General features: G+C 48.4%; 1 protein-coding gene across 1 annotated transcript; it reads right to left on the bottom strand.

Moving 5' to 3' along the window:
* Positions 1-7,223: 7,223 nt before the first annotated feature.
* MREG (melanoregulin) lies at positions 7,224-20,977 on the bottom strand. Its single transcript, XM_056496398.1, has 5 exons — positions 20,844-20,977; positions 17,738-17,897; positions 11,062-11,152; positions 9,372-9,535; positions 7,224-8,352 (listed from the first exon to the last, which is right to left on the bottom strand). Exons 1-5 carry the CDS (start codon positions 20,930-20,932, stop codon positions 8,227-8,229), a joined length of 630 nt encoding a protein of 209 aa, XP_056352373.1. The 5' UTR covers positions 20,933-20,977; the 3' UTR covers positions 7,224-8,226.
* Between the last annotated feature and the right edge of the window lie 1,883 nt (positions 20,978-22,860).

Raw genomic sequence — 22,860 nt, 5'->3', positions numbered from 1 at the left:
GTGCAAGGCTGTAACATTAAACTGGTTAATTGTGGGCTTTTTGTGTGTTTGAAGGGATTACCCTGCAGTGCTGGTTTTCCAAGTTTTAGCTTAGCAAGGGAAAACCCAGTGTCAAAATGCTCAGGGCTTCAGGATCATGGTCATCCCTCTCCTTGTTCCTCTTCATTTCCCCCCCACCTTTTTATCCAATGCTAGCACACCAAGTTCAACTGGTCCCTTACCTAAAAGAAATGGAAAATAATGAGAATAGCATCTCCTAAAGGAGCTGCAAACACAGGAATGAAAAGCTGGGTGGAGTGGGCCACTCACCTCTTCTGGATGAAACTTCTTCAGCGCTGAGAAATGTGTTTATTTTTATCCAGGAACTGCACAGTGACTACCAATCCCCCCAGATGCAAGCCCTGAGCTCCCTCCCCTGAAGTCAGTGGCTGCATTTGCATGAATCATTAAAGAAGGGAAGAGTTTTGCTGTCTCCAGCAAGTTCTCCTGTGCAGGGAGGTGGGTGGGAGACAGTCACAGGCTGGTCATTATGTCTGTGCCACATATTTCACAGCAGAGCTGTAGGTTTGCTGTCTGTCACCTCACATAGTTCCATGGTTACATCTTTTCCTAAATATAGGAAAAGCCTGGAGGTTCTGCTCCCACTCAGCCCCTACCACCATCATCAGCAGATTTACAGTATTGCAACCTAGGAAATGGGGAGGTGGGGTAAAAAACGGGTAAAGACAAACATAACATGAAAAGAATAGTAAGAATAATTATAAAGAATAATAATCAATAAGAATGTTTATTAAGAGTAATAAAGGTAAGGAGAAAATCTGAAAAAATATAAGGAATAACAATTAATAAGAATAATTATTCAGAGTAGTAAAGGTAAGGACAGAATCTGAAAAAAGGTGGTGCAAAGCAGAATTGGAGCCTGAGCCACTTTGTCCATCCTGTAATTCCCTTCTTGAGCCACAGACTGGGGAGAAGAGACATAAACTGCAAACTGCCAGATTACCCAAACTTGGGTGACTCCTGCATCTTGTCCAAGGAGGTAGGAAGAAGAACTGAAAATATTTGTGCAGTTGGGCAAGCTGGAGGCAAACAGCACTGCAAGAATGTGTGTGATCAGATCAGGACCAGTTGCTGTGTGTGAGCTCTCTCCCTGTTAGCACATCTGCCAGTTCATAAATGTCCATGGAAGCAAGAGGCTGCATCTGCCTTTAATTGGGACAGAGAAACTGCAGGCAAGCCAAATTCCTAGGCATGCCTGCACATGTCTATGCAGAGCTATAGTCTCTCTTGGTGATCTCATTTAAACATAGTCAAAATGATTAAAAGATGCCCTTCCCTTTTGTTTTGAAATGTAATTTTCCCTCGAAAAATAATTGGGATGTTCCTGACAGCTGTGCAGCACACTGTGTTAGTGCATCCCCAAGCAGAACACAAAAAGAATTAATTACTGGGCAGGGTTAGGACTTAAAACTAAACTAACTGGTATTCTGTCTGGAAATTATGATTTATTAGAGTTGAAACTATTTGGGGGAATAGGTATTCCCCTGAATTTAGAAATAATCTAACAGGTTCAGCACTGCTGTGATCTAAATTTGAAACTTTATTTTCTGGATAGAAACAATGCTTGATTTGGCATATATTAAAAAGCTGGAGAGCATTATTAAAAAAAAAAAAAAAAAAAAAAAAAAAAAGTCGAAATTGAAATAAAACATCTTGAAAGTATTATAGCAGAGTCTTTTGGATAATAGCATTGTGAACATTTTAGGGATACAAAGCTTTACTTGAAGACAGATGCAGAAATATCAAGACCTTGCATTTTGCCACCATCTCTAGGAGGCACAGCCTCCCCATGCTGATTTGGTGACCTGAGGGGCAGAAGCACATGGGGCATGTCTGGGAATGGCAGCTGAGTTTCCAAATCCCAGGCCAGCTCCCAGTCACTGGGATAACACCTCTGGCCATGCCCCAGGCTGGCTGAATTGCCCTGGGTGGCTCCAGGCTCCCATCACTGCTCCCTGCAGCTCCCTCACCTAAGGAGCAATGGGAAAATGCACATTTAAAGCAGCCCATGGTCATTTAGTTACAGGTAGCAAAGCAGTGTTTCACAGGGAGGGATTAATCCATTCCAAACCTGCCCTCCAGATGGGTTTCACAGATCTTCCATTTCTCTTAATTCAAACAAAAACGGGATTTATTCTCTTTGTACCAACCAGCACTACTTTGGAGGGATGAAACACTGTGTATGCCAACCATGTTCTCCACACAAGCTGCTCATGCTGTTTTCAAAAGGGGAGAGAGGATGATTGCAAGCAAGGCTGAGAGAACCTCCTGAGGTCTTCTCCAACCTGAACTTTCCTTGTGATCCCTTGGCTGTGAGAAATGGTTTGGGCTTTATTTTCATTCTTTAGGGAAGTACAGGTAGATCCTCTCATCACTTGTAAAAAGCCTTCTCAGGAACCATATCTGTTATTTTTGTGACTTTGATGCAGAAGAAGGGTAGATGGGCAGCTGGCAGGAGGTTTGTTTATGACTCCAGTGGTGTCTGGGCTTGCTCTGGTGTTTGTGTCTCCAAAGTCTGACTCAAGCCCAGCTCAAGCCAGTGGAAAGAATCCCAGCAGTTTAACAGATATAAAGCTGCCACTCTGGGCAGGATAAACTTTTGGTAACACATCCTTTCATAAATCTCTCTTCTTTCTGACGTGCTGCTGACTCTCCTCGGGCAGGGGTTTTGCTGGTGGTTCTTGGGGCATGCACAAGCACATTTCATCCTGCAGCTGCTGCTGCCCAGATGATGCTGCACAGATTCTGGCACCAGTGCTGCACCCTCTGCACACAGCAAACAAATGCTCTGCCCTCCCCCTGGGCACTGCCTGGGCCTCTGGGCCTCCACTTGCTGCCCTCTTGCCTTTGCTTTGGCATCACAGGATGCTTCGGGTTGGAAGGAGCCTCTCTGAGTGAGCCCACCTCATTCCATGGGCAGGGACATCTCCTGCTAGCCCAGGTTGCTCCAAGCCCCACCCAGCCACGTGGCTCTGTATATCTATATCTATATCTATATCTATATCTATATCTATATCTATATCTATATCTATATCTATATCTATATCTATATCTATATCTATATATCTATATATCTATATATTTATATATCTATATCTGTATCATCTATATCTACATTTACATCTATATATCTATATATCTATATATATATCTTCTCTATATCTATATATTTATATCAACATCTGTATTTATATTTTTATCTGTATCTGTATTATCTATATCTATGTCTATATCCATATCCATATCTATATAATCTATATCTACATTTACATCTATATATCTACATATATCTTATCCATATCTATGTATCTATATCTACATCTCTGTATCTGTATCTATATCTATCTATACCTAATCTATGTATTTACATCTATATCTATCTGTATCTTTTTCTGTATCTGTATCTCTATCTCTTTCCCTATTCTATATATCCATATCTATATCTATATCTATATCTATATCTATATCTATATCTATATCTATATCTATATCTAATCTATATCTACAACTCTGTATCTATATCTATCTATACCTAATCTATGTATTTATATCTATATCTATATCTATATCTATATCTATATCTATATCTATATCTAATCTATATCTACAACTCTGTATCTATATCTATCTATACCTAATCTATGTATTTATATCTATATCTATATCTATATCTATATCTATATCTATATCTAATCTATATCTATATCTTTGGCTGCCTAAATCTCTTTATTCCAATGCTGCTGAAATCCTATGAAGGGCACCCACAGCCTCCATGGTGCCTCCCTTTCCTAATCCAAGCCCAACAAAATGTTCACTTAAATTTATTATCACGCTGAAAAAAACGCTATTCTCCCTAAAAGGACAAGGTTTACAGAGAGAGGGGCACATTTCATCAGACCAAACAAGACAGGCAAAACAGCCAAGCTTTTGCTCTGCCAGTCTTTCCTTATTATTTTCCCTTTATTAAGAGATTTCTCCCCTGTGCAAGGACAGCTCCCCCATGGATGTGTCCCCAAGATCTGTGATATGTAAGGCAAAAAAAAAATGGTTTTGATAGTCCATAACTCACTTAACAAGAACTCCCCACACAAAAATGGTTGCTTGTGTTCAAAGGAATGCTTCTGGAGAACTACTTTGTGGCCAGTCACTCCACATTTCTGATCCTCATTAGACCAGAAAAGTACATGCTTTCCCTCCAGGAAGAGTGTGTAAGTGTTGGAATTTCTAACGTTACAAATGATTGAAACTGAGAGGTTTGAAATGGAAATTTTTCCTACAGCTGAAATTTAAAAGATGGCAGTTTTCTTTCCCGTGTCCATTCTCATTATTTATCAGAACCTAGGCTGTGATTTACATCCCTAACAAGTAAAATGGATAAGCCAGACTCCTTCCAGGCCACTGCATCCCATCTCCTCTGCCTGCTGCTGCTCCAGCCTTTCCCAAACACCTGCACTGCCACCTTCTGCCTGTCTTACATCTCACAGCTGAATTCTCACCAGTTTTGGGGGGTTTTTTTGCTCATCCTGCTGAATTCAGGATGTATCCTGCAGTCCCAGGAAAACTTGGAATATAAAGAAGAAACCACATGGTCTGTGAATTGATTTTTTTTTTAAGCTGGTCTCTATTAATTGCACTATTCTTATTTTGTAGCTTTATTTTGGAGGAAGGGAATTCTCCAGTGCTGCTCCCCATGACTCAAAAATATTAAAATATTTTGCCCAGAGAAGCTGCAAGGCCAGGTTGGACAGGGCTTGGAACAACCTGGGATAGTGGAAGGTGTCCCTGCCCATGGCAGGGGGTGGAACATCTTCAAGGTCTCTCCTAAATTAAACCATCCTGTGGTTCTAGGAAAAGAAACCCAAGTGAAGCATAACCATGGTTTATAAATGGTTACAAGTCCTTTCTTTCTATCTATCTTTTCTGATGAAATATTACCTAAATGCAATGTCAAGTTGAAGGGGGGAATAATATCTGTAAGCCAAGTGAAGCCAGATGTACTTTAAACCCTCTCACATCACTCCTTTTAAAGAATTCTTGGTATTTTTTCCTTTCCTGGTTGAAGGAAGGGATACCAAAATCACAGGAGCAGAGGTCCTGGCCCCAGCCCTGGAAGAGAGATGGGCTGGGCCTGTCTCCAGAATCATTATGGAATGTCTAAACCCCAGCCTTTAACAGAAAGCCAGCTCCTGCAGGCTCGGGAGGCTCCGTGCATGCAGGAAAAGGTTGGGAATGTTTCCCCTGCATTGTAAACAGGATTTTTCCCCATGCTGAGGGAACAGTGGCACCTGGTGTTGGCTGGGCTGTGCTACAGCCACCGCTTCCCAGGGGCTGCTGGAACATTCCTGGACATGGGCAGGGGGCACAGAACCACAGAATCACCAGGTTGGAAGGTCATCCAAGACCACTGAGTCCAACCCATGCCCTAACACCTCAATTAAACCATGGCACTGAGTGCCACATCCAGTGCTTCTTTAAACACACCCAGGGATGCTGACTCCACCACCTCCCAGGCAAAGCACTTCAAAATTTTATTATTCTTTCTGTGAAAAACTTCTTCCTAATATCCAACCTATATTTCCCTTGGTGCAGATTAAGATTGTGTCCTCTGGTTCTGTCAGTGCTGCCTGGAGAAGAGCTTGACCCCACCTGAGCACAGGCACCTTTCAGGGAGTTGTAGAGTGATAAGGTCACTCCTGAGTCTCCTTTTCTCCAGGCTGAACACCCCCAGCTCCCTCAGCCCTTCCTCACAGGGTTTCTGTTCCAAGCCCCTCACCAGCCCTGTTCCTCCTCTGGATGTGCTCCAGCCCCTCCATGTCCTCCCCAAACTGAGGGGACAGAACTGGGCACAGCACTGCAGGTGTGGCCTCACCTGTGCCAGGTACAGCAGAACCATCACCTGGGGTTTGGCTCCCCAGTGGCACCTGGGACATGCAGGATGCCCCAGTTGTGTCCCCAAATATCAGGGGAAGGTTCAAGCCCATCTGAATGGCAGCTGGAGGCTTGGGTGGTGCAGCAAATCCCAAATTCCTTCTAGTGAAGAAGGGAATCGCTCTGTCAGGGCAGGAATTCCAGGAGTTGTGCATCTCCCTGGCATCTTCCAAGGAATTTAGAAAAGGCAAATTACTCTCTGCATGTTGCTAATTGAAGTACAGTTTATTGGTCTCCTATCCTGAGTGCATGAAAGGACATTTCCTATAGAGCTGAGCAGTGACCAACTTGAGCTTGGATCTATATGGAAACAATTTCTAGCATTTCTCAAGTTGCAGATTTTCCAAAGCTCTGCATCTTTCCACTTCACCCAAAACTGTTCTGCAATATTTTCAAGATACCCCAGGACTAGTTTTTTACCAGTGCTGGGACTCACAGGCTTTTCTCTTGCATAAACACAAATTCTGAGCCCGGTGACTCCTCCCTGAGTGTGGGAAGGAGCTCTGAACCAACTCTCCTGCAAATTCCTGCTCCTCCTTGTGGCTGCACTCAGAATCTCAGCACTTTGGCCTCACAGGGCTTTACTTCAGCAGCTAAACTCACTGGGAGATACTGATTATTGATCTTTTGGGCAGTCTGCCCTATTATTACACCAAAATGTGTTGTGGTGACACCAGAACCAGTTTGACAGCTGGGACAGGGAGGGCTCTGCAAAGGCACTGCTGAAGGCTGACCTCTAAAAAAAGCAGCACAGCTCAAAGGATTTATCCTCTTGCCTCTGAGGTTTCCAAACTCATCAGGTGATTTTAAATAACAGGTAGCACTGTAAGGGACAGTGGGCAGAGTTTTGGGTGGTGTCAGGCACTCCTCAGAACATGCATCTCTCTGTTCTGCAACAATTTGTTCAATCACACCCTGGATTTGTCATGCAGCAAAGTTCATTTTCTGTAAAAACACAAAGGGCAGCTGAACTCCTGCTGGAAAAAAATAAATCAGTAAGAAATGGGTACCTAATGCCAAATCCCACTGAAATTAAATTTGATCCCCACCATGTCCTACAAAGACTTGGGTCTTAGGCTGACAAATGTAACTCCCATAAGTCAACAGGAAATTTAAAGTGTGTGGAGAACGAGGTGCAGAGGTTCTACAAATATCCCAACCCTTTTGCTATCAGCAGTCAACACAAACATTGTTACCTGAATAGGTTCACAGGGAGAATAAGAAAGGCTGGTTTTGTAATGTTTTCTTTATTAAACTCAGCTTTCACTGCTGTTCTGAGTTGACAAAAACGTTTCCCAGGAAGACTGACAAACAGCAACAGCTCATAAATATATTTATTTTCAAATGCTGTAGGTAAAAACAAATAAAAGCTCTGGTTTGCTACTTTGGGAGGCCCTGTGTAACCAGCATTTTCAACTGGCCAATTAGCAGCATGTGTGTTTATCAGTGAAGAACTTCCACTTGTTTTTAAATTATCAAATCCAGTGTTTTCAAAATTATTGCTCATTATCAGTCAAAACCCCAGGATAAAAAGGATGTTCATTATACCATCCCTGCTGGTAATGAGGATTTTTATATTGCCAGTACGTGCAGCTTTGTGCTGGAGATTTTTTTAGGCAATTAAGACCAAAACTTTCCAAAATAGAACGAGATGCTGGGCAACTGATGTTCCAGGAGCCAAATTCTCAGCAGCTCTGAACTTGGCACCTTCCTGAACTCCACCTTCTTGTGAGATGTCAAGCTGAGCACCCCTGACACAAACATCCCTCAGCCACTAATGGCTGGGGATGGAGCACCCAACTGTGACGCTGCTGAATTAAATCCTGTCCTGGCACAGCTCCTGCCTCTTTCCCAGATTCCCTGGGAGCTGCCTGGAGGTGAGGAAGAGGAGCAGTCACAGAGCTGTAGATGATGCAGGTGTTTTTCTTCCAGGCTCGCAGGCTCAGGGGAGGGGACTCAAAGGAAGGTGGAAAGCTGGATTTCCTGGCTTTCCTTGGAACCTTTGCAGCTCCTGGCAGCAACGCCTTGCATGGCAGCTCCTCCCAATGCCTTCAACACACACTGCTGGCCCACCAGGGCTGTTCCAGGGCAGCTCTCACTGCCCATGCCTGGGAGCACCTCGGGGCCAGCGCTCTCCTTTCCAGCTGGGCACAGCTCGCTCCTCCACAGGGAAACAGGGAGGGCACTCCTGACCCCTGCCTGCAGAGCCTCACTGTGCTGCACAGGCACTTCCACTGCTCAGGGCACTGCAGCCAGCACACTCTGCAGGGGCCTGGGGCCCTCATCTGCCCTGTCCCGCTTGGGATACACCGCGCTGGCCATCCGGAAAAACTCGTCCGCAGCGTCCAGGGCGATCAGCCGGTCCTGAAAATGGGATTGTCTGTGGTCACTGGGGGCTGGGGGAGTCAGGGCATTCTCTGAATCCCTCAAGCAGGAATCAAGGTGCAGAGACTGAGTTAAAGCCTTATATAAAGTATATTAAGCCACTCACACACGAAGAAGAAGTAAGTCAGTAAATTTTAGCAGGAGCTGCAATGTTTTTAGTAAGTAAAAGGTCTCAAATGCCACAGTAGCAGTGAGTGTTCTACTGAAGGTTGAAACATACTGGTATGTTCAGTAGAGGCTCCAGGCCCACAGCTGTAGACAGGACTTAGACATAATAGAGCTATAGTAAGAATACTGCTTACATTTTTTAGATAGAACAAGATAGGTTGTATGTGTAGTTTATACATTACCTGGTGTGCTAAGAAATTAGGATTCTAATAGGTTAAGGAGCAGTGGTCCGAGCTTGCACCTTAGCTTGTTGGAAAAACCCTATATAAGAGTTAGTATTGGGCAGAGTTGGTGCTTTTGCCTTTCTTGCCCCCTGCTTTGCTGCCATTGCTTTTCCAGCCATCAACACCCAAGAAGAAGGCAGGAGCTGCTGCACCAACATCAGCCCCACCGGGACCTTCGGGAACAGCCTCTGCTCTAACTTGGGACTCTAAACTAAACTCAGCAAGGACTTTGATGTCTGTGACAGTGCCTTGGAGACTGAGTGCTTCTGCAATAAATAACCTTTTTAGTCACTATTAGCTGCTTGCTTTTTTAGAAGATTACCTGATGAAGTTGGTGCCTAGAGCACCAGAGGTAATAACCTCACAGGGGGTGTTCCAGGCCCTGCCCAGGGCCCTCTCTCATGAGATTTGCTCTCATCTCAAGAGCATCCAGAACAGAGGGGTGTGGAATTTGTGGTGCTGCAGCACCAGCATTTCCCAGGAAGCCGAATAGCCAAGCCCCAAGTGCAACATCTGAGGGACCACCCCAGGTGCACCCTCTGGCTGCCCTGCTCTGTCCCCCTGCTGTGAGCTCCAGCTGTGCTCCCAGGTGTGCTGAGTACTCACCACCACGAAGAGGTAGCGCTCAGAGAGCTCCCAGCTGGTCGGGAAGATGTTGGTCTCCTCCGAGAGCTTTAACAAGATGTCCCGGGCTTTGCTCATGTTCTGAGAGTCACTGATGATGCTGAGCTTGGTCACTGACAAGAGGGAATCTGCTTCCTTCTGGAAACCTGGGAAAGAGATGTTACAGGAACAAACTTTGTAAACTTCAGGTTTTTAAATGTGAGAATCAGTAGTGTTGCAGAATTTTTTGTTGGATGGTAGCTTAAGAAAAAGCAGGGTCATCTCTGAGCCCTTCAGGCTCTTGCAAGGTTTCTTATTCCCCCTCCACCCTGGGAAGCTGCATCCCCACTTCCTAAAACAAACCAGCACTCCCTCAGGCAGGCTGTGGGACAGGTATAAACTTGCTGGTGGGGAAATAAATCACCAAAGTAGTCACAGCGAGTTCGTTGCTGGTTTTGCTGAGAAAAGGTGTGTGAACATGCACAGCCAGGGTGCTGATTCAGCTCTTCCACATTCCTACCAGAGCTTTCAGGGCTGTGGGGCTCCCTAAATCAGGGAACAGGGATAAAGCTGTGGCAGTGATGAACACCTGTTTCATTGTTCCAGTAGCAGCCAGCATTGATTACAGGAAGGGAATTCAGGGAAGGAAAGGTAGAGGAGAGTGAATGCAGGGGTCTTTAAATGCAATGGCTACCATCAACTCTTGGTGGTGATGCACCTCACATGAAAACAGTTTTGGGGTGAGAGTGGTGGGCTTATGATTAAAGCAGAGGCCTAGGTAACAGAAGATAGCAGGTTTCACATCTGGTTGCTCATTTAGCTTTATTATGGCTTCAAATGATCCTCGGCTTTGAGCTTCCCCAGCCTTTGCACAGCCACTGTGGATGTGAGAGGGATGTGGGAGAGGCTTTATCAGCCTGCAGTGGGAGGTGGGAGGATGCCAAGGGATCCCTCCCAAGCCTGGCCTGCACAGGCTGGGTGAGCACCTGGGTGGAGAGCAGGGCTGACACCTGGTTATGGATTTATGATGTTCCTCCCACCCAAATGCCAGAATAGCAGGTAGGGCAGGAGTGGCTGAGATACCCATCTCTGGCTCCCATTGAGGGTATCCCAGAATAGATTCACCCATCCTCCTCTCATCAGCCACCAACCACCTCCAGAGCACGATGGAAGTCACCCAGCTGACGTGCTGGCACATCCCCAGTGTCACATGCTGGGTGCCAGGCAGTTGGGAAAACCCTGTCACACCCACCCCCACCTCTTGGAAACAGCAGTAGGAGGAGTTCTGGGGAGCAATTCAGTATTTGAAATCCACTTGGGAGCAAACAAGGTGAGTGGCTTAGCTCTGATCAGCTGCCATTGGCGAAGAAAACGAAATAGATGTATCTGTGCTTCCATCTGAAAGGAATATTCATTCCTTCCTGCTTATCTTGCTCAGAAAAACCCAGAGTGAACTCCCACTGCAAGGAAGCTTGAAATGGATGACTGTGCTTGTTATTATGGGCTGGGACATGGCTCAGAATGTTCTGACGTGCCTGCAGACACGGTGTGCCTGTCCCCTGGGGAGCCCCAGGCACCACATGGGACACCTGAGGGCATGGCTCAGCATCCTCCTTTCACCTCCCTCCTCCCCAGCTGGATTTGGTGGAGCTGTTCCCACCCTCAGCACCACTGGAATCACATCCCAGCTTACCTAAATCCTCCAAAATGTGTTTCCACCTGCTCCTCACTTCCTTCCGGGTCTGCCGTAAGGTGTAAATGTCATAGTTGAGCTTCTGCCACTCCTGCAAAGCAAAGGCAGGGGACACACTCAGCCACTGGAATCTGCTGCTTCCCAAGGAACTTCAGCTCTGAGGAAGGGAGCCAGAGGTGCAGAGCTGCTGCAGCACTGAGCTATGAGGTGTGTGAAGGTGATGAGCAGGCTGCTTGGCCCTTGTTAGAAACTACACTGACCAACACAGAATATTTAGCTTCACACTTGGCTCAGCATTTCTGTGTCTTCTCTGTCCAAAACACCTTCCAGTTTCCCTGAAATTACAGAATTTAGCTCAGGTGCTGCTGACAACTGCTCCTCAGTCAGACATGGAGCTCTGTTTGGCATGAACTGGAGCAGACAGGTGTTCAAAAGCACTAGGAAACAAAAAAAAACCAGACTTTTTTCAAAGATCAGGGCACCCTCTTTTAAAAGAGGTGCACATGGATGGATGAGGGCTGAACTGCAGCTGTCTGAAATCCTTGCACTGTACTTCCAGCTCTAGAGCTGGATAATGGGACACTGGGCAAGAGGGAAAGGATTTGGGGTTATTTATTAAAGTCACACCAGCACATTTAAACACAACCACACAAGCTTTATGGTGGGCTTGGCACTGCTGTGTTAATGGCCTGACTCAATATTAGATGACTTTTCCAACCTAAATGATTCCATGATTCCATAAACATGCATCCCTGTGGAAATCATGTGTCCTGCAAGAAAACCAGGAGCACTTTTCCCAGCTCTTCCCTGAGTTTAATCAATGCACACACTGCAAAGATGCATTTTTAGCAGCCCAACAGCAGGGTCACAACATCACCTGATAACTTCCTTCCAGTAACAACCTTAATTAATCTCATTTCTCAGCAAGGGATTACCTAGATGGGCTCCTGAAGAATAAACAGGTGTTAACCTGTGCTGTCACCCTGAGCTCTTCCCAAAGGCCATGCTGGGTTCAGAGCAGAAAAACAACCAAAGAGGTCAGCTGTGTGTTAGAAACCCCACTGCTTTCTGTACTTGGTCAAAGAGCTGACTTGATTCCATAAAGATTTGATAATTCCTGAGTGGTTTTTTCCCTGAATGTGGCTGAGGTTTAAAGCCAAGCCTGTTTCCCTGCTGATCAGCACGAGCTGCAGGAAGCCCTGGGAGATTACACTTTGGGAAAAGCAGCCAGCAGGGTTAAGTCAGTGGTGACTTCAGGTCAGGAGAGCAGGGGAACCAGCTCTGCCACAGCCACTCACTCCCACAGAACAAAATCCCCTTCCAGAGGCACATTTCCCTCTCTCCTGAAGTGGCACTTGAGAACAGCTTTGCTGTTTGCACAGCACAAGACTCTCCTCTGCCATGACACCAGCTCAGAGCTGGGAACTGAGCTCCTCTGGGTGGAAAAGAGAAGAGGAGGATTATTGTGTTAAAGCTTTGTGGGCAGTTTATTGAAAACCTGAGAGGCTGAAAAACTGCAGGATGGCAGGGGCTCCTTGGCACAGGCAGAAAGGAGAGGGAGCCAGCCTGGTGGGGAATAGCTGCACTGTGGGGAACCCCTGCCCTCCCACAGGGACAAACAAGGCTTTCAGTGCACACAATCCACCCAGACCGGGATCCCAGGAGTGCTTCATGCCATCAATTAGGGAGCTAAGATGGGAAAGATGCTCCTCCCCACAAAATGTGCACCCAGCAGCAGCTCTGGGGGGATTTAGCCTGTGCTGGGAGCCAGGCTCCTCACTAAGAACAGTGAGCAGTGCTTAGCATGCAGGGAAGCTGCTCCTGATTTTCTCTGGATTAACAGCAGCGTGTTTTCCCCTGTCTATTTTTGTTTTAAGGGAATCTAGGTTATGGCTTTCTTGTACATCACAGTGTCTGAGCTGTGTTATGGAGGTGAATATTCAGTCCCAGGGGAGCTCTGACAGTGTCCTGTCAATGGAGAATCTGGGGAGTGTGCAAAGGAATGATTTTGGTAACACCTCTTGTCCGGTGGAATTTTTTTTTTTTTTTGCCTGAGCATGGAGCTGAATGTGTTTACATTTCTGTAGAAAGCTGGGAGGAGGATGCTCCCAGCCACTGAAAAGGAACTAGGGAAGCAGGGATTATCAGGATGACATGAGCTGAACTCTCAAAGGGACTCATGCCCTGCCCTCCATCAGTCTCAGAAACCACTGGATTTTCCCAGGCAGTTCCTTGCAGCAGAGACATCTGACTTGCCACAGTGCCTTTAACGAGGGAATAAACCCAAGAGCATCTTTCCACACCCAAAATTATTCTAAAAAGCATCTCCCATAGCAGAGGAAGGGCAAAGCTTGCTCTGCCCCTGCACAGGCAAGGGCAACATCAGAAGCTTTGGGGAGGGAGTTCCCATTGCACATCCCATGAGTCACCAAACCCTGTCCCTCCCCACCAAACCCTGTCCCTCCCCACCAAACCCTGTCCCTCAGCCTCCTTGGGAAGTCAGATGGAATTCCTGGGGCAGGGAGGAGGCTTCTGGCACACAGGGCTGGGAGACTGAGACACCAAACGTGTTTTGTCTCTGGGACAACCCAGCCATGCATCAGAAGCAATCCTGTAAGAAATAAACTCTTTTTGCCAAAATCTCAGTTAACCACAGGAAACCAAATCAGGCTGCAGTTCCCAGCACTGTTTTTTGCAGCCAGTTTTGCCCTTTAAACCTACAGAGCAGGGCACAGTGGGGGCCTGAGAAAACCCTGAGGGTGAGAGTCAAGAATCTCCCAGGAGCAGCAGGGAAACCCCACTGCCTCCCTTCTCTACAGGCTCAGCCCTTCAAATATTTACCTGGAAAACCTCCCCAGACTCTCTAGTGTGAAACACTAAACCTGCAAATGCCAAATGACGTGGAACAAGCCAGGCTGGTACATAACTCAGAGCTCTGGGAAAAAATGTGCCAAGAGAACAGGCAACACTGTCCAGCTCCTCATCCCTGATCATATGAACATTTCCTAATTACTAGGGAGCTTTCTTCATGTTGCCAGAACAATCCTCTACCAAACCCACTGCCTTTATTCTCTTAAAAGCAATTGAGGTCACTGTTCTGTTCAAGAGTAATTTTAGAAATGAGGTCAAAACAGAGTTATCAGGGAAAGACTGCAAAATATCAGCCCAGGCAGGTACCAGGGATGCTCCTGCTCTGGCTCCACTGGAAGCAGCTGAACAAATATAAACTACAGAGCAACATCTCAGAATAAGTAAATTGGATTCAGTTTAAGAGAGGCATGCAGACATTAAGAGGGTCAGGTCTGGATAAATCCCATCCACCTCTCTATGCCCCAGTAACAGCTGGTCACAATTCTGACCTTCTCTGTAACCTTTTTAGAAAAAATAATCCTGTAGGAGAGCAGGAGGAGAAAGAAAAACAGGCCTTGCCAGCTCATGAATGGGCTTTTCAGGGGGGATCATGTGTGGATCTGCTAGCCAGGACCCTGGCAGGGATGCAGGCTGAGGAATTGCCTTTGCTATGGGGTTTATGATCCCACCTTTCCCTAAGGAATAAGCCAAGAGGAGAGAGGAACACTGCATTTACAGCAAGCCATGAGAACAGGGATTTTCCATGAAAATGCCACTTTAGTTTCTGTTCCCAGAGCTGTGGCACAGCTGCCTTAGCCCTGGCTCCTTCTCTGGAAGGAGCTTCCTGCCCAGAGCTGGGTAATTCCACACACCCCAGCAGAGAAACCAGAGAAACTCTGTGCCCAGCAACAGCCCCAGAGCAGCCCTTGCTGCTCATTTCACTACCAGATCTCAGGTTTATTTTACCCTACAGCAGCTCAGTGATGCTGCAGAGCCAGAGTAGGAAAGAAACTTCCCATTTTCCCATATTTGAAACATGATCCCAACCTTCAAAAGGTGTGAGGACAGCTCTGATCTTCAAAGGCTGCATCTGCTTGAGCAGCCCCTCAGAAATGGCTTTTCTGCTTTTCTCTGTGCAAGCTAAGGACACACTGAGCTTGGGCTGGAGCTGCCAAATTTCCCAGAGCAGAGCTGCCAGCAGGGACAGGAGGAAGTCACAGCTCCACATGGATCAGGTGTGGGTCCTGCCCCATGGTGGGGGCAAAGAACTGACCCCAGGGGAGGGCACCAGCACTGCCAAGATGGTGCCAAAGAGATAAAGAACACAGGATGGAGAGCAAGCTGCTCTTTGGGATCCCTGTGCTGGGAAATCCTTGAGATACAGCTGGGGAAGGGCAAAGCACACAGTGAGTGCACTGCACAGCAGAATTTCTGTGTTAAATGAAGGAGCAGAAATGCAGGAAGTTCCCTTTTTCAGCATGTTTTAACCACAGGAAGAAAAGAACCAATGGTTTTGTAACAATTGTGCACCACACCACAAAACTTTTCCTCCATCCTCTGTCCTGCAGTATCCAGAGGCTCACCCTGGGGATTTTGGGAGCAGAGCAGCCCCCAAAGCAGATGGTGGCTTTACAGCCCAGTGTTGTTCTGCAATTAGACTTTTTTTTCTCCCTCTCTGAGCTGAAGTCTCATTAGGAGGGAAGGGCACTGCAATCTGGCCTAGTTTTAGAATGCTTGCTGGAGTAAGGAGAGATTTTGGCACCAGGGGCCAAGCTCAGGAATGCTGGCTCTGCTGTCCAAGCCCCTCTCTGTCCTGCCACCCAGCAGAGCTGCACTGGGAACTGCAGCAGCCCTGGGGTGCCTCAGTTTCCCAGCTGTGAGAGGGGACAGCAGAGCCCCTGCCAACCCCAGGCCACACCCAAAGCAAGACACAGTGCCTGGGCTTTCCTCAAAACTTTCCTCACTGCTGCCCTGATGCTGTGCTCCTCAGGCTTTTTACTGATTGCACTGCATGGAAAAGCAGAGGATGTGATGCTGCCTTTGTGCTGAGAGGAAGCCCTGTGAGTTTTGAGGTTTGCTTTTCCACTGGCAGGCACAGGGACTGCTCAGACCCTTTAAAAACCCCACAGGTACCCTGAAGGCAGGAGAAAGGGCAGGATTTAGGACAGGCACACTGGGTTTAGGACATGCAGGAGCATTTTCCTGCTCAGCCATAACTGATGCTCTTCCCTGCCCCTGAAGAAGGGTGGCACACAACACTCCTGTGAGCCCCCTAAATGGAGCTGTCCTTGATTCTTTCAGCCACTTTGGGCTGGATGGAGCTCCCTGGCTTCTCTCAGAGTCTGCAGCAGTGGGGAGGGAAGAGATCTCCAGTTTGAGCTGTAAAAGTCACATGCCACCAGGAAAATGTTGTTACAAAACCATCCATTGTAAACACCATGATTAAATCAAACCCACCAAAACACAGCCCCACCAAATGGGGATTCTGGCCAACTGCATACAAGGATTCCATGACCTCTTTGAGCTAATTACAATTTGTAATTTTGATTCATCTGTAGTTTAAGACTCCTTGCAAAGCTGAGCTGGCTTTTGGTTTACAGAGACTATCACAGGCCAAACAGTTACTGCTCCTGCAGACTCTTGGATGGAGTAGGATCACATTGAAGTTAAACATGAGGCCTCCAGGCTTTCCTGCAAAGGTTCTGGAGTCATGAAAGCAATCAGAGAAGGGAAAAATGTGTCACTGTTTGCTACAGCCTGCTCCTAATCAGGCCACTGCAATCTCCTTTGCACTGAAGTGCCTTAGCAAAGGAAATCAGGGCTGCAAAACAGCCTTTATGTAACAGCCATGGTTTTCCCCTTCCCACTAAGAGCTGTGCCAGCTCCCTGCTTCCCAATAATTGCCCTGCATCCCACTGGAGAAGGATTTAACTTGACATGTCCCTGGAGTGGCAGCAGAGCTCTGGGCACTGCCAGGGCTGTGCAAAGGTCAGCCTGGCCATGGAAAGGGCAAACAGGGGAAATATGGAACTAAACCAGCAGCCTGGGAAGGCAGGACATGGGGCTGAGCACACATCTGGGGGTTGTGGTGCTTGCAGGGCACCATTCCCAGGTGTGTTCCAGCTGCCATGAAAGCCTGGGAAACCTCCCTGCTCCCTGATTTGTGACAAACAAATGCTTCCTATCCACACCTTCCTCATGCTCTCCCCACTCTCTACCTCTTTCTTTTCCTTTCTCTATCCCTTTTATTTCTCCTCTCAGTTTCCTTCCCTGAGAAGTCCCTGGTCTCCAACCCAAGCCTACCTTGTGTCTTTTCCCACATCCCTGTGTGTAGGCAGCCCATCACTGACCTCCTTGCTTTACAAGTGTCAGCTGCTGAGGAGAGGAAGAGGAGAGAACTCCAGGGTGACCTAATTGCAGCCTTCCAGTATCTGAAGGGAATCCTATAGGAAAGATGGGGCAAAACAATTTACAAGAGCCTGGAGTGACAGGGCAAGGTGGAATGGCTTCAAACTGACAGAGAGTAGGTTTAGATTGGATATTAGGAAAAACATCCTCCCTGAGAAGGTGGTGAGGCCCTAGCACAGGGTGCCCAGAGAAGCTGGGATGGATGCCCCATCCCTGGAAGTGTCCAAGGCCAGGCTGGATGGGGCTTGGAGGAACCTGGGATAGTGGGAGGTGCCCCTGCCCACGGCAGAGCTTTAAGATCCTTCCAACCCAAACCATTCTGTGATTCTGTGATGAACCACCCACTGCCAAACCCTGTGGGGTGCTGAACACCCCAAACCCCAGCCCGTGGTGGGGCCAAGGGCTGGCTCTGCCTCACCTCTGAGTCTTTGTCCAGCTGGTTCCTGACCACAATCATGTTGTAGAGCACACGGTCATCATCAGCCTCGGTGTGGGTCACATCGTGGGGGGTGCTCCACAGGTTCTGCTCCTCATCCCGGGCCAGGGTGGCTCCAAAGGACGTGTAGGGGTTGTTGTTACTGCAGAGAGAGAGGGGCAGGCAGTGTCAGCACCTTCCCACAGGGCAGGGAGGGGAGCAAGGGGTGTTAGAGATGAGGGCTGTGATGCTTGGCTCTCCCAATTAAAGGATAAATACTGGGTGTTAAATTTGGTAGATATATATGCTATTGTAATATATTGTGATATATCCTCCCCTAGTGTGCTCCCAGCACTGCTCTTTCTCCTTTAAATCTTTGAAATTCTAAAAGTGAGCATTGTTTCTTACAAGAGAGACAGAGGATTTTCCCCTTAGCAAACATCCTGCCCAGGCAAAGCCATGGTTCAAACCAAACCATGTAATGCCCACATGTGCTGAGCTGTGCAACAACACACAAGGCATGGAAAGGATATTCAGCCCCATCTTATTCTGGCAATGGAAATGTCCCCAGCCTTCTAATGAACTCCAGGCTTTATTTGCTCAGCAAAGCTGAGCATCAATCTTCTAGGAAGGCTGTCCCCACAGAGGTGGGGAGATTTTCACTGCACTGGGGCAGTTCTCTGTTTTGTGGCTTTATGTAGCCATTGGGATGTGCAATTCTTTAAAGGAACACTTCTGCCAAGAGGACTTTTAGCAGGGGATTCCCATGAAGTGTCTCATCAAGATGTCCAGCCACTTGAGCAGAACAATACAAGTGGAGAACTATTTTTAGCTTTACCACCCTCTGGCAATATCTGCTCACCTCTTGTCAGAGCCACCCACTGTTTATTTTGTTTGCTACCCAAACTCCATTCCTTTCCCAAGGAACCCATCCAGAGAAACTTCAGGGTTTCTCTGTGGGTGCCATGGCATCAAGCCATAAAAAGATACTAAAAGGAACTCCAATACATAGATGAAACAGAGAAAAACTAATTTCCATCAGCATTCCAGCAGGAAGGTTAATTAGACTTTCAACAAACCAAAAACCTGAGCAACAGGTAATAAGGGGAAAGATAATCTCTTATAATCCCTCATTAAAGACAAGCAAATAAAGGTAACTTGAAGGGTGTGGAGGGGCACAACCCCACATTTTTCAATCTTGGAGCAGACTGGGAGAGAGCACTCAGGAGCCAGCTGTGCCATCAGCAAGAGTTCACTCCCACCCTGCCTTCCACAGCTTCTTCCCACCATAAGCTGAACATTTGAATTACTTAAAACACCGGTATTTAGCAACAACACTGCCACACCTGAGCTCTTCTGAGCCACTCCCTCCCTCCCAGCTCGAAGGACATTTCCCAGCACATTCCCATTTCCAAATCACGGTATGGAGCATCCTGTAAGGCATGTGGCAGTGCCCAGGAGCCAGCAAACCCACAGCAGCACCGAGATCTCTTCCAAGCACTGAGAAGGAAGAAATGGGAGGGGGGAAAAGAACAGCAGTGGCTTTGCAGGTTAAGGAATCTCACCAGGACCAGAAGGGACAGGGAGCATTTCACACTGTGGATTTTATCCAGAAAATGATGAACACCAATGCTTCATCAACAGATTTCTGCCCCAGGGGGCTTTCAGTTCACATTAAATTTTGGCACTTGGAGCCCAAATATTTTGTTTATTTTCATCCTGAGTGCACCACCCGATCCAGACCCCACCTTCACAAACCAAGAGGCAACCAAGCAGCCTGGGTGCTTTGCAACACCCAAACCTAAAACTCACCTAAAAGAGCTGAAATCTCAATTCATTCACTTTAAACAGCACTGAGGTAAAAACGAAAAAGAAAAAAAAAAATACAGCCAGCAAGCTATTGCACTATGATAGTTGCAGCCTCTCGAGAAGTGGCAATTATTAGGCTGGTAGGGACAGCAATTAGGCTGTTAATTAATAAGAGCAGGTGCCTCTCCAATTCCCCGAATTTACAGAGGCTTTCCTCCTTAGGGCCAGCATTAATGGGATGGAGGTGCCAGGTGAGGGCCAGGGGGCAGCAGGAAGGAGCCTCTCCGCACGTGTGCCCGGCTCCAGGGAGGTTAATGCCAATTTCCTGGCCTGGAGGCCCCATGCTTGGGATTAGCCGCTTATTATTTAGGTAACTGCTTTAACAGGACGTTCCAAGCCCTGTGTCCCCAGCTGTGCCGACACCTGGCAGGGATGCAGGACGCGCCGGGAGCATCCCAGGGCACGGTCCTGCTCCGTCCCGGGGCTGTGACACCCCCGGCAAACCACGGGTGTTTTGCCACATGCAAACCCTCCTTACGTGCTTGAACAGCTGTTCACGAGTCAGGGAGGATCTGTTCGTACAACATTCCTCGATCTCACGCTCTGCGCACAAAGCGGGAGAGCAGCATCTGCTCACAGCCCCGGCTGTGCCTCGCCATCCCTGAATGGAGCCGGGCTGGAGAGTGCGGCTGTTCTCATGGAAAAGGGAAGGCTCCAGTGACACCTCAGAGCCCCTTCCTAAAGGGGAGAATGACTTTTACTGATTGGACAGTATTAAAACTAATCGAGGAGAGATTTAGATCAGATGTCAGGAAGAAATTCTTGCCTGTGAGGGTGCTGAAGCCCTGGCACAGGGTGCCCAGAGAAGCTGGGGTGGATGCCCCTGGATCCCTGGCAGTGTTCCTGGCCAGGTTGGATGGGGCTTGAAGCAATCTGGCAGAGTGGAAAGTGTCCCTGCCCATGGTGGGTGAGCTTTAATTCCCCTTCTATCCCAGTCCATTCTGGGGCTCTGCAACCCCAGCCTGCGAACGGAGCTCTGCACACCCCAGAGCCGGCAGCGGGACTGGCCGCCTGGTTAGGAATGCAGGGCTCCCCTTTTGTTCAGCGCCTCAGCTGCCCTACTGAAATCCCAGCGCGCAAAGACAAGGGCTGCCTCATCCCTACGGAGGGGAAACACCGAGGGGATGCGGCGGACAGAGGGAAGGCAGCGGACAGAGAGCGGGGAGCGGCTCCAACAGATCAGGCAGGGGATGGATGCCCGGGGACGGAGATGAAGGGTCCGTGGCCGGCTGGGTCTCACCTGAGCAGGGGCTCCTTCTCGGGCGCCGCCGCCTCCCCGCCGCAGCAGCCGCAGCAGCCGAGCGATCGCAGCCAGGCCCGCAGCCCCATCGGCGCCGCCGGAGAGCCGGGCAGGGCAGGGCGGGCCGGCCCGGCCCCACCGCCGTCCCCTGCCCCCGCCCCACGGGGCCGGCCCGGGCTCCGCTCCGCCCCGCTGCCCTGCCCCGCCACGCCCGGCACGGCCCCGCCGTCCTTCTGCATCCTCCTCCTCGCATCTTCCTCCTGCACCGTCCTGCGTCCTCCTCCTGCGCTCTCCTGGATCCCTGAGCGCCCTTCTGCATCCTCCTCCCTGCATCTTCCTCCTGCACCGTCCTGCATCCTCCTCCTGCGCTCTCCTGGATCCCTGAGCGCCCTTCTGCATCCTCCTCCCTGCATCTTCCTCCTGCACCGTCCTGCATCCTCCTCCTGCGCTCTGCTGGATCTCTGAGCGCCCTTCTGCATCCTCCTCCTCGCATCTTCCTCCTGCACCGTCCTGCATCCTCCTCCTGCGCTCTCCTGGATCCCTGAGCGCCCTTCTGCATCCTCCTTCCCGCATCTTCCTCCTGCACCGTCCTGCATCCTCCTCCTGCGCTCTCCTGGATCCCTGAGCGCCCTTCTGCATCCTCCTTCCCGCATCTTCCTCCTGCACCGTCCTGCATCCTCCTCCTGCGCTCTCCTGGATCCCTGAGCGCCCTTCTGCATCCTCCTCCTCGCATCCTCCTCCTGCACTCCTCTGCAAGCCCCCGCGCTCTCCTGGATCCCTGCGCGCCCTTCTGCATCCTTCCAATCCCTCCTGTACCCTCTTGCCCCCTGCAGCATCTTTCCCTGCCCTTCTGCATCCTCGCTCGCCCTCCTCCATCCCTCTGCATCCTCACACTCCCTTCCACACCCTGCTCTGCCCTCCTGCCCCCTCCTCAGTGCCACACTGCATTTGCAGCCTCCAGACCATCACTGGCCATCACAGTACGGCCAGAACCCAAAAATCCCCCTTTTACCAGCCCTCTGCACCACTACACTTCCAGGCCTGTTCCCACTTGGCTTTTGGGACACAGGGCTGTGATCCTGGGAAACAAGCAGGGAGGTTGGGCTTGGCTGTCTCCTGGTGCAAGAGCTTTTGAGGAAGAAGAGAAGACCCCAAAATATTGCTGCCTTCTCCTTTTTTTTTTTTTTTTTTTCCCTGTTTTCAGGAAAATTAATCCACAAACATCAGAGAGAAAAACGAGACAGAGGAGTCCTGTAACATTATTTGAATAAAGGGACACTGCATGGGACATTTTCCCGGGGTCTCTCAAATTTTGGGGGGGACGCAGCCTCCTTTTTATCCTAATTTCCTGGCTGCAATTCTCCCTCTCTTTCCCCATTGAGGTACTTGAAAGGCACAGACTCCCCAAAAAGCCTAATAACTAAGACCCCTTCTAATGCATACTACCCCCCCCAATATCTTTCTTTTTCTTTGTGTCTCTGTTCTTTTTCTCTAAATGCAGAGATTCAGCACAGTCTTGAGTGAGTAACAGTCTGTGTCAATTGGTGGAATTCCTATGGAATTGGTGGTTGCTCCCATTGCTTTTCATCTCTCTATATCCGGCCTTTTCTACCATCAGGCTCACAATTTGTTTGTAAAGACAAATTCATTCCTTTCACTGTCTTACATTCCTATGACGTGCCTGGCTGGGACCCCAAGAAGGAAAAGCTTAAACTCTGAATTAAGATGGTCCTGGATCTTGTTTAATCACCACAAATTTGTTTGCATTTCAGAACAGCCCATCAGGCATCAGCCAGACCCAGAACAATTGCTCTGAGCCTGGTTTGGCTACGCACATCCCCAAGAGTTATTTAATTTTAGCACAGCAGCTTCCTGACGCCACTGGACTTCTTGCTTATGCCAGCAGATATAATAATATCAGCTACTACACCCTTGTGCCCAGTGTGTGCATGCAAGGAAAGGTGAAATAAGATATTTTGAGCTCACATTTCTCTCCCTCTTTTTATTCCAGAATTGT

This window comes from Oenanthe melanoleuca, chromosome 7, assembly GCF_029582105.1.
Source record: "Oenanthe melanoleuca isolate GR-GAL-2019-014 chromosome 7, OMel1.0, whole genome shotgun sequence".
Classification (NCBI taxonomy): Eukaryota; Metazoa; Chordata; class Aves; order Passeriformes; family Muscicapidae; genus Oenanthe; species Oenanthe melanoleuca.
Note: the sequence above shows the minus strand (reverse complement) of the source record. Positions and strands in the feature narration are given on the sequence as shown.

Bases quoted from the DNA above. Each gene is read 5' to 3' on its own strand.
- MREG (XM_056496398.1), bottom strand. From the start codon at position 20,932: ATGGGGCTGCGGGCCTGGCTGCGATCGCTCGGCTGCTGCGGCTGCTGC. The intron at 17,898-20,843 runs GTGAGACCCAGC...CTCTCTCTGCAG, and splicing joins GAGAAGGAGCCCCTGCTCAG to TAACAACAACCCCTACACGT. The intron at 11,153-17,737 runs GTGAGGCAGAGC...TTTGCTTTGCAG, and splicing joins AGCTGGACAAAGACTCAGAG to GAGTGGCAGAAGCTCAACTA.